The 12,671-nt window shown below is 35.9% G+C and overlaps 1 protein-coding gene across 3 annotated transcripts in view; it reads left to right on the forward strand.

Moving 5' to 3' along the window:
• Positions 1–12,671, forward strand: part of Mei4 (meiotic double-stranded break formation protein 4) — a 342,338-nt gene that overhangs the window by 111,059 nt on the left and 218,608 nt on the right. For all 3 annotated transcript variants that reach the window (NM_001357477.1, NM_175213.4, NM_001357479.1), the window contains one exon: positions 4,398–4,529. In NM_001357477.1, the coding sequence (NP_001344406.1) occupies positions 4,398–4,529 (132 nt within the window). The remainder of the gene's footprint in view (positions 1–4,397; positions 4,530–12,671) is intronic.

Consider the following 12,671-nt stretch of genomic DNA (forward strand, 5'->3'; position numbering starts at 1 on the left):
CATTCAGAACACCATCTTTTAATGTCAGAATGAAAGTGAACTGCATTGTGATATCTCTTAAAAGCATCTTGCCATCCATATGTAGTGAGACCATATTCTGGCCCACAGACCACATTTTGTCAATATTTGCCATAAATCAACCTTGAACCACTATATGCCTATTTAACAATTGCTATTAATCATTAATTTTTCTTTCTTACTCTTTAAAAACATGAGGTTTTAATGAGTATTCTTCCCTTATAGAAAATGTTAATGCATGTAATTATTTCACAGTGCTCTGTATAATTAATTCTGCCAGACACTTTTACTCAAAACTGTAAAATTGACATTTAGCAAACCAAATAAGTATTTTATAGTATGTTCATTTTTATAATTTTATAATTTATATGCCAGATGTAAAAGTAACTTTTATTCACCAGATGTCATTGTCATCTCAGAGGCTTACTACTGAATAAGCTTACCTTTTCTACTTCTTTCAGAACTACACTGACTGGTTCAACTCAGTTGTTCTGGCCCAAACTCCTCTGATTCAACATGGCTTCTCTCAGCTTCTGACTAAATTGCTCTGCCTAGCTTCAAACTAACTCTTACAATCTGTTCCAATGAACTGGCTTCTTCTCATCCTCTGGCTCATTCTGTCTTAACCTGCATCCTGTCTCTGTAAAAGTGTCCAGGTAAAACTTCCTCCTTCCTCCGTTCTCTCTCTGTGTGTCTCTGTCTCTCTCTCAATCTCAATCTCAATATCTGTCCCTCTCTCCCCCCTCTCTTTGTCCTGCTTCTTTAAGTTGCCTCTCTTTCCTGTCTTGTTCTCTTGAGAATTGAGATGATCCTATTTCCTAATCATTCTGTCAAATCTTTCCCTGATTCATCATTTTGTCTGCCCCTCAATTAGTTGTCATCTTCAAATGTGGGAACTACTTCCTACAAACTAACTTTGCCTTCATTTTTTGTGATTAAAGGTGTGTATTAAGGATATATTTATATTCCAGACAGAGGCATTAAAGGTGGGTCCTTCCTGCCAGATTACTCAGACCTAGAAGGTCTTTTGATGTGACCCTTGCCAGAGCAGCCATGTTGCTGGAGTAAATTTTCTCTACAAGATAGCTCACAGATCCAAGCATGAGACCTACATTTTTTTCTCACTTTTTACTTGGTTCTCAACCTCTAAAGCCTTGACTGATACTCAATATATATGTCTAAGTTGTAAATCAAATGGATATATTTTTGCCTTAGTTACTTTAAAAAGATCTTTCAAACATTGCATTTCTAATAATAGAAATGTATACTGAACCAAACTTGTTTAACACCAAGGCAACTTCCCAGGTGTTCTCATGCACCCAAATTCTGATATTTGTCTTCCACTTTCTGGGATACTTAATGTTTTAATAGAGCCTTCACAATACCTGCTTTTTTTTTTTTTTTTACTATCATGATAACATCAATATAGTGCATCAACATGTTGTCCTGTGCAATAATTTGAAGATTTAAGTTCTTGTAAAACTAATGGCTAAGAGACAACAGTGACCCAGATTAAAACAGTAGAGAAAAAAATATGCTTTTGTTAACAAGCAAATGCAAAGTGCTTCTTTTTGGCTGTGTAATAGGATCACCATGCACCTACTAGTTGTAGGCTACTGTTGCTCTTTCAGGAAATGCTACCTCTGCACAGTAGAGGCAATGTAATCCCAGATGCTTAGATCAAGTTGACCGTCCACTGATGTTCTTAGATAAATGTTCATAGAAGATATTATCTTCTATGTAGCTCATACAGACTATCAATTGGGTGCTGTGTGGTAGGAATTTCCACCCTGCCTATTCCAAGATTGTAATACAGCAATTTATCCAGCGAATCCTCCAGATGATCACGCAGAGCAAAACATTACAAAACAAAGGAAAGCAAAACACATGGGAATTGTGTTTCAAGCAAGCACGTTCTATCCCATAAGACAACAAATGAAATTGCTGCTTATGTGATGATCAAATGAATAAGAACCCGTATAATTAGGTAGATCCAGAATGACTGCTGAGTCAAATCCTTGTCAATAAAATGTACACTCAGAACCTACTCCTAATGTGCCCTTCTGTAATGCACCTTTAACTCAGAGACTCTGTGAGCATATCTCTTCAGTACAACTCAGCTCACCCTCCCTACACAAGCATTTGAAAAAAAGACTATTTCTAGTTCTTTAGGGTCCTGAAATAAAGGAAGATTTCATAGAAAAAAGTTGATTTGTTGTTGAGCCAGGCCTTTTATAGTTAGCCAAAATATATTGTTGATAATACCAGCCTTTATGTCAGTCTCTCCAAAAGGTTCCATTGTTTATCAAAAGAGAAGGAGCTTTGATTATAACTTCAGATATATAGAGGTCATTTAAAAGTATCATTTACATCATTGTAAATAGCACTAAGAGTCATATAGCTTTTTCTTTATGAAATTTAGTTAGAATTGTAGCTCTTTGCTGTGCTATAAATGCTGTCTTTATTTCGAAATGATCTGTTTTCTCAGCATCGTACCTAGCAGAATTACATTATTCCATAAAAGTTTATTCATATCATTTGACTTTTCAGTGGCTAATAATTTAAATTTATATCATATGACCAGTAACACTTTTTATGTTATTGTTATGAATTATAGCATTGTGTTACTTCTGTAGAACCTTATTAGGTATCTGACAGTATACTAAGCATTTTTTTTGTGTCTTAAAGTACCTAAAATTCCTACCAAGTAGCTAACATCACAGTTGTCATTTTGCATATGTGGAAGATGTGACACAAAATTTAATGACAAAAGATTTAGTCATTAAAGTGTGGAGAAAGGTATGCACACAATTAAAGCATCAGTTGAAATGAAATAACCATCTGAAATGCCTTAGAGTTCAAATAAGGGCATATTTTTCTTTATCTACAAAATGAAAATGCTGCAAAAAATTTAAGCTTAAAAGTAGCACTGCGTTTTTATGAGCAATCTAAATATTAATCAGTTATATTGTTAATAAACAATTATAAGGCATTATATAAGTGTCCTTATGGTAGTTTATTTCCAGAATTAAGTTAACTTAGGCTACTATGAAGTATAAGCTATATATTCCAGAATTATCTGCATAGTTTCATTAGCTCTGTAACCTGGTCATTATTATTGTCATCGTAAACATCCTAAAAGAATATGTACTATTAAAGTCAACCTGAGATATATCTGTAGATACATGGTCATCCTAAAAGACATTTTACAATTTCACCCTGAGTGCATAGGACCGAAATTGATGGCACCTCATGTTATTTATGCTTATGAACAGCATGAAATGTGTCTGACCATTTCTGTCTTAAAGCCCTTTTCTCAACAACTTTAAAGGTCGTATTATATGAAATCCTGCCCATGAGTTTTGCATACCATAATGTGATTTTAAGCATATGACTTTATTCCTATTAGCAGAGAGGTGATGTGTTGTGTCCTATTGGCATTTACAGTTTTTCTGATGGTGGTTCTTTGACTGGATGGTTGAGGGGATAAAAGCTTCCCAGTGAGACAGAAGGCATGTGTTTGATCCCTGGGATCCACAGGTGTAAAGAGAGGACCAACTCTTTCAAGGCTTCTACTTACCTATGTTTGTACATTCTGGTACTTTTATACAGACATGCACATAGGCACATGAGCATGTACATGTATGGACACACATAAGAAATAAATAGATGATAGGTAGGTAGGTTCATTAATAGGTGGATATATGATAGATGGATGATAGAAGATAGATAGATAGATAGATAGATAGATAATAGGTAGATATGTGATAAATAAGTAGGTGATAGATGACAGACAGACAATGAGATGGACAGATGATAGATAGATAGATAGATAGATAGATAGATAGATAGATAGATAGATAGATAGATAGAGATAATTAAAATAATTATCAAAGAGGAACTCAGGCTGTTCTGTATTTTCCTCATAACTATAAAGCCTGACTCATAGCAAATAGGAAAGTGTTCCACCCTCTCCTACCCACTGTGGAGGTGAGAAACACAGAAGACCCTTAGTTCCATGGCCTTCAAAGTTCACCCACCACCTTTTAAGTCTACTTGTTTATATGTCTGTCTGCTGTCAAGTTGAGGAATTAAAATTTTGTTTTATTATTTTTTTCTTATTCACTTTGCATGTTGTCTCTCATGTAGTTTATTCTAAACTCATACTCTTTCATTTTAGCACTCTGCCATACATTTAAAACTTTTGAATAATACATAAAATCATAGCACCTATATGAATTTTTTTTTCAGTTTTTCTCAGTATTAATCCCAAAAGTATTCTAATATCTAGTACTCCCCTTAGCAATAAACATCTTAGATGCTGTCCATTAAATACACTGATGTCATAGGAATAGGATCTCACTCAGTTTCCTTTGTAGTTCCAGGTACAGCGTTATGTCTCTCAGAGCCTAGTAACCCTAGGAAGTTGCAGCTTGTTGAGGAAGTCTATTATATCGCTGCTACTATCAGAAGTGAACAGCTTTGTGGATGACCTGGGAGCCATCGATCAGGTATGTGTAACTGGAAACTGTAACTCACTAAATTGTGCTTAATACAGCTATAAGCTGCTAGCTTTGTACTTTATTTTCTTCTTCCCATATTGACTTGCTACTGTTTCACTAATTCACCTATATTGCATTATCTCTAATATATGTGAATATTCAAGCTACTGAAATTACAGAAAAGTGCATCAGCCAGGAGGGGTTTACATGGTTAGTTGTCCTTCCTTCCTTCCTTCCTTCCTTCCTTCCTTCCTTCCTTCCTTCCTTCCTTCTTTCCTTCCTTCCTTCCTTCCTTCCTTTCTTTCTTTCTTTCTTTCTTCCTTTCTTTCTTTTATATAAACCTACCTTGTCCTATTTAATTTCACATATGTACTAGATGTTCTGTTGTTTTTAGCAAAGGAATGTTTAGTTGAATAGACTTAAATATCTCCAGTAGTGAAATAAAATCAAATAGTGAGTGTGTGTCTGGGGTGGGGGAGGTGGATACAAGAGGATCTTAGAGAATGGTTCTTCAACACATTTGCCAAGGAGAATTTTCTAGTTGAATTTTAAAAATTAAATATCCAGTTACCAACCCATACACAATCTAATGAAACAGAGGTCTCTGCAGTGAGATCCTGGGCATCACTGTGTAGAAGCTTGCTTGGTAATTCTACTGTCAGCTTAGGTTTTGATACCAGTGCTCCCAGCTTTTCAGCTGTACAGAGCTTCACACGTCATCTTGGACAGCATCCCCAGATTTTTATGTTGATAATTAATTGTTAAATGTGCATACTTTATAGTTTCTTTATTATTCTTACCATCTCTGTTGTAGAATTAAAAAGAAATGAGACAAGTTGACATATTTAGGTACGAGTAAAATAAATTTAATAATACAAACATATCATGGGGTTTTAAAGTGCATTTAAACTGAGTACTTACCTCTAACTTCTCTATATGTAATGAAATGACCTTAAAACTATTATTCTAGTCCTGTTCCATAGATAACATGATATATCATCTAGTTTGCAACTGATCAAGTGATTCTGAAAGCTAAGTTTGTAAAGTCACTGTCACAGATCTAAAGGAGAAATGAGTCAAGCTGACTACTCTAAAAGAACAAAATGTTTAAATAAATACATGGTGGTGTTTGTAAGAGTTCCAAGGTCAGAGAACTGGTCATAATAGTTTACAGGACCAAAGTGCTTCCTGTCAAAGGAACAAGTAAAAAAAAAAAATATATATATATATATATATATATATATATATATATATATATATTTATATATGTGGAATCATCAGAGCCTCGTAGAATGCAGAGAACCTGAGTTGTTGTAAAATGAGAGCTGTCCTTCGGACTCGGAGGAAGCAAAATAGGTTTGGCACTTAACAGGAAACAGCTCTGGAAATAAGGTTAATTGAATTGAATTTTTATCTGTGTAGTTTAATTTAATTTTGACACAGCATCATGAAATACATATACTTCTTATACAGTCCATAGATACAGAAACACAGCCTCAATGTCAATAAGACACTTGACTGTGACTGCAGAATGACATCCACAAATGTCATCATCTAAACTCAGGCTTTCGGTCATGCTTCGTTAGAATACTAAGGGGGTTAGAGAGATGGGGTAGTTGTTAAGAGCACTTACTGTTCTTGCAGTGGATCCATGGGAAAGCACCCATCACAGCTGCCTGTAAATCCAGTTCCAGAGGATTCTGTGGCCTCTGCTGGCCTGCCGGGATATCAGCTTGCACTTGGGACACATAAATACATGCTGTTTAAAGCACATATGAAGGCAGAAGAGAAGAGGGGTGGAAGGGAAAAAAGGGTGAATTTGAATAATAGAAGAAGAAAAGCAGTAAGACAGCAAACAACTACTTGTTTGCAGACATCTGTATTAAAGGCTCCACTTGAGCTCTCCTAATCAATCGTTTTGACAACCCTTCCAAACATTAGTATTGATCAAAGACAGAGAAACTGTAAGTCAGCATTTTCTAGTGGCAGATAGCAGAACATGGTGCAGCCAATTTAAACAAATGGATTAATGAGCAGCAATGGAATTTGGGAGTTGACTGGAGAATGAGTCTGTGGGCTGTGCTCTCATGAATTAAGCCATTACCACACAACAGAATTGGGGTACCAATGGCATGGACTACTTTTGCCATTGTGACCATGAAGCTGTGTGCCTAATTGATTGGTGTATGTTCTTCATTGGGGTTTTGAGCGGTCCTTCTCAGCACAGTGCGAGCAGACCTTGTGAGCCCAGTGTAAGATCTAGCTCCCTATATCACATTCAGCTGAACAGTTGTTCTTTTTTCTTTTTGAATACAACCAATGACACATTCAGGGCTTATAAAGAAGGAAAAATAAAAGATAGGAGTAGATGCATTCTTAACTTATTTTCCACTCTGAGAAGAGGAGAAAACAATGAGTGATAAAGTTAGCTCAGGGCGTTCATCACATCTAAGAGCCAGAGAGAGACAGTGCTATACTCAGACGATGAGGTGTAATGCCACACAGTTGAAGAGTTCGCATGTGGGAAGTCAGAGGGAAGGCGGAGGTACGCAGGTGAAGATTGGATTCCAAAGCCGTTTTCCCCAGCTCTCAATACCTTGTGTCTCAATAGCAACAGATTCCAAACAAGGGTTAATGTGAAGAGATTTAATTTAACCAAAAAATATGACCCAACTAAGAGATAGAGAAATCTCACTGAAAAGAATTAGGCTACTATGGAAAAAAAAATGCTTGTGTGTGGACAGAAATTGAGTTTGTATATAATGAACATGAGGATGATTTAAAGCACCATAAATGTAGGTAGACAAAAATATAAGACAATCTCTGCAGAGATCTTCAAAGATTCACAATTGGATACTTGTCTGCTAGAGCAACACTGGATAAACAAAGTCTGTAACGTTATTAAAATTTTCTCTCTAGATATGTAAAACAAACAAATGAACAAACAAGGATGTATGACCCGTAACATTCTGGGGAAATTAGTAGAAGTAAAACCAACCTGGGGCTGGAAAGATGGCTAGGTAGCAAAAGTACCATATGTTCTTCCAGGGGACCCTGGTTTAATCCCTAAGGTGCCAGTTTCCAAAATGAACTGAAGAAGTAGAAGGTGAAGTTTCCTTCTGTTAACTAGATCAGCTGCATTACAATCATAATCAATTTTCTGAGTAAAAGTTCAGGATCAAATGATAATACTCTTAGAAAAATTCTAGAGGAGCAGTTCTCAGCCTGGGGATTGTGACCGCCTTGGAGGTTGTATATCAGATATCTACATTAAGATGCCTAACAGTAGCAAAATTACAGTTCTGAAGTAGCAACAAAGTAATTTTATGGTCGGAGGTTACCATAATAGAGGAAGTATATTAAAGGGTCACAGCATAAAGGAGGTTGAGAACTACTGCTCTAGAAGATAAGAAACTTTTCTAAACTCAATTTAGAGGCCACTGTTATCTATTAAAGCTTCTCGGTGTTTGGTACATGGAACACTCTTTATTAATTTTTGTTAGATAATATTTTAATTTCAACATTACTCCCTTCCATATCCTCTTTCCACACCCTCTTTTATGCCCCTACCTGTTTTCCTTTATATTAATGGCCTCTGTTTTTCATTAGGTCTTACTTCTTGTTGCTCATGCATATATATAAACTTAGACTGCTGTACTTTTGGATAATATGGGCCAACCTATCATTGTTTGTAATCAACATGGCCATGAAGATAGAAAATTCTAACTTGTTTTCTAATGTAACCATCTGTAAATAATTCCTCTTACATATGGCCAATTGATTTCATACCTATTTTAAGGCAATTCTGTTGGGAAGGATTGGGACAATGCTCAGTGTGATAATGGGGAAAGTATTTGAACAGACCCTTTATAAAAGTTGCTGTAGCCCAGCAGTGGTGGCGCATACCTTTAATCCCAGCATTTGGGAGCAGGCAGATTTCTGAGTTTGAGGCCTGCCTGGTCTACAGAGTGAGTTCCAGGACAGCCAGGACTACACAGAGAAACCCTGTCTTGACAAAACAAACAAACAAACAAAACAAATGGTTTCTGCATTCGTGATCAGAAGGAATGTGCATAGTTCACAACAACAGGAAGATGCACTGGATTGAATTTCAAAGTTTGAAAAAGACTAACATTCCTATATATCTAAAGGTGGGTATCATCCTGAATTCCTAAATTTTGAGGGATACTAACAAAGGCACAGAGTTTCTTAGAAAAGTAAGCATTCTCTTAAGTCACCAATTGGCCTCACAATTAAATAACTATGGTCACATTAGAAAAAATTATCCGTGGATGTTACTTTTATCTCTGTGACAGTTTAGATAATAAATGTCGCCTGTAGGCCCCAGTGTTCGGTGGTGGTGTTTGGGGAGGCTTAGGGAGTGTGCCCTTGCTGGAGGAAGTGTGTCACTGGGGGCGGGCTTGGGAATGTAAAACCTCCACTACTTGTGCTTTGTGCTCTGCTTTGTGCTTCCATTTGGTGATATGAGTTCTCAGCTACATGATCTTGCCTATTGCTCATTCCCATGCCTCCCTCCCAAGATGGGCTCTTATCCCTTTGTTCAGAGATTTTGAAAGAATTATATCGCGTTAAAATGGAGATTGAAATATCCAAGGAAGAGAAATACTCAGCGGCTAAATTATAGGTACAAAATCATTGACACTCTTCCAAAATACACACACTTTAAAATGGTCTTTTCTAAATATAGAATCTGAAGTAGTACACGAGAAAAATTATAGTGTTTAAATTTGCATATTTTATGAGTGAAGAACTGTGACTTTTGAGTTATAAATATTTTATTTTGAAGAGAAAAATTCTTCTTGCATATCAGATGTATGTTGACTGAAGATGAAGCTCCAAGTTTAATTTCATTTTACACCAATATTTTTCTCTTTAGATGCAGTTTCTACTGTTGTCTACTCAGCATGTTTGTGGGAACAGTAGCCAAACTATTAAAATGAAAAGTACATTTGGAACATTGATAAGGACGTGTGAGATCTGAATTCTGAGAAGCATATTCATACTCAAATAGTTCAGAATCCCAGTGTTTATAAAGTAGATGAAATTTCTACATGATGACAGCTTTAAAATTTAGAATAAAATATAGTACAAAAAAACCTCAAAAGCTATGTTATTTATACCTTTTAGATATCTGTTTTCTTGTTAATTAAAATAAGAACTAAATAACTCATTAATAAAAGTAGACATGCAATATTCTCATGGCATGATCATGCGTATATATTCCTGATATAAAACTAAATAAATTACACCAACAAAATAAGTATTTTTAATATGAGACACTGAGGAAAAAATAATCATAGCCATAAATGTGAGAAACAGCTGGCTCTCTCATCTGAGAGAGAAACTACTATATTCTTCCAAAATTATTCATCTTTTAATGATATTGCAGATCCAAGATCCTTGGCTCAAGCAGCAGTCAGTCAATACATCATTTAGAAGAGAGTTTTTACAAACATCCTCAAGTATATAAACTAAAGACTAGGGTCCCTTGGTATGAGCTCTTCTGTTTTTTACTGTTTTATTTAAAAGGAACTTAGGAGAAGTTTCTGATAATGGATTCTGATTTATTCCACATGGTCATTTCCCACCAGTGAATTTCATTATGTAAACAATCATTGTGTGTGGATCTAGCAAGTCTCAAGGTTCCCCAAAATTCAGAATTAATGTAAAAATCTCCATATTTTCTGAAAGCCTGTTTAAAACTGTTTCTTGACCAACCCCCCCCCCAAAAAAAAACAAAAAAACAAAAAACAAAAAACAAAACCCAAAGTGTTCAATGATTGGTAGAGTCAAAAATTCAAGAATTCTATGGAGTGTTCATCACTTGCAGACTAGATTTTTTTCTTTATTCTTATATTTTATAGTTTCATGTGTGAATATTTTATTTATATAATTTCTGCCCTACCCCATTCTAACTTCTTCCATTCCCCACTACTGTCTCTAATTCATGATCACAACCTTTGCTTCTTTTACAATTATTATTATTTATACGGTAGTGGTGATGTGTGTGTGGAGGAGGGAGTTGAAAGAAGAACAAAAGAAGTGTTTGGTATTGGGTGACTAAGGTAGGATAGGTCATGGGTTTGCTTCTTAAGTGCCTCCCAGAAGCCCACAGATGTTAAATGTTCTCAAGTGGGAAGAAACTGAGCCTTGGAAAGTGATTGGCTTTTTAGGGCTCTATCCTGATAAATATGCTGATCTGGTCATGGTTTTATAATTTTTGCTGGTAGTCTTTTATTATCATGACACAAGCTAGAGGCTTAAGAAAAGAGGGAATTTCAATTTGTTATGTCCATGGGTGCGTTTTCTCATTGATGTGGAAGGACCTCGGCCACTATCAACTATGCTATGGTGAGCCACAAAGCAGCACAGCAAACATCACTCCTCTCTGGTATCTAAAGTTCTAGAAGTTCTTGCCTCCTAGTGCCTGTCTTCATTTCTTCCTGAATCCCCTTCATGTTTGTCTGTGATCAGGATTTGTAAGCTAAATGAACCCTTTCTTCCCCAGGCTGCTTTTGGCTGTGACTTATCACAGCAATAGAACGCAAGCTAAGACAGTTTCAATGGGCGTGGGGCAGGGACTGTGTAAGGAAAAAAAATCACCTTGCCTTTTGTTTCCCTAAACTATGAGAAGAGCGAGCTCACTGCACCCAGTATTTCTATAATTTCCTTCCTTGCCCCAGCAGTCATTAACAGAAACCCAAAAACTCATGTAGCACAATAAATCTAACTCCTTCACATTGAGTTTCTCAGATATTTTTCCCACAGTGATAGAAATCTAATAGCTCAAAAATCTTTTCTTATGCACAAAATCTAGAGTACAAAATTATTGGTTATACATGGATATAATATAAACGTCAACTAAAATGTAAACGGTTTGGGATATCTGGGAGCTCTGGTTGTAAGGTGCCTAATTGCCAAAAGCATATTAAAAAGTAACACTGATGCAAACAATATGGTAATAAGTATAGCAGTTACTCAGAAAACAAAAAGTAGACCTTTTATAAGAATAGACACACCGCCTCCTGGCCATATATCCAAATGACTTTATATGACACACCAGAAATACATATCCAGGTTTGTTACTGTACTTTTCACAATGACAAAGAAATGGAACCAGCCAAGATGTCCCATACCAGATGCATAGATTATGAAGATGTGGTATAGGAGTTGAAGAGGTGGCTCGGTGGTTAAAAGCACTTGCTGCTTTTCAGATGGTTTTCTTTGGTTCCCCAGTCCCTCCTTACAGTGTTTGTACTTTCGGCTACAGTGAACCCATCACTCTCTTCTAGCCTTCAATGTCACCAGTCACACGCCTGCTGCATATACACAATACAGCTCAAAAACTTGTTATACTCATAAAATTAAATGTGTGTATGTGTTAAAAAGACAATGTGCTACAAAAATATGATAAAATTGTATTTAGAAAGAACAAAAATGAAATTTACAAAAAAAGTGGCTGGAACATATAGTATGTTCAGGGAAATATAAATAATATAGAAAATTAAACACTGTATGTTATCTCTTATAGAATGTTAATTATTTACATGTATGTTTATAAATGTGTGGAGCTAGAAAGGGGACCATGAAAGAACTCAAAAAGTTTTAAGGGTTGAAGGTATAGTAATAGAACACTTGTGACATGAAAGTGTTATAGAAAGACGACTTCTGACATTAGAAAGATACAGGGTTCGGGGAGACAGGAAAGAAGAGTGGGAGGGTTCAGTAGAAGCACATCACATCTGAAGGTGACAAAATGAAACAGATTACTTGCATGCTAAGTAAAAATGACATAAATAAACAAAAACCAAAATTGTGTTTTATGTCTTTAGTAGTTTATACTTTCTTCTAGTGGTAGATACATTCATGCATATGTACCTACACACACACACACACACACACACACACACACACACACACACACAAGAAATATGATTATATTCGGTACATATAATATTCCTAATCTTCCCCAGCACCATTTATTAGACCATATTTTCCAGCCCATGTTTTGATACCTTTCTCAACAATTGGAGCACCATAGCTGAGTGAATTCACACTTCAGTCCTTTACTGTCTTTCATTCTGATGTCTATGGCCTCGGTCACTCTATCTCTGTGGTAAACATGAAGGG

Source organism: Mus musculus, chromosome 9, assembly GCF_000001635.26.
Source record: "Mus musculus strain C57BL/6J chromosome 9, GRCm38.p6 C57BL/6J".
NCBI classification, from domain to species: Eukaryota; Metazoa; Chordata; class Mammalia; order Rodentia; family Muridae; genus Mus; species Mus musculus.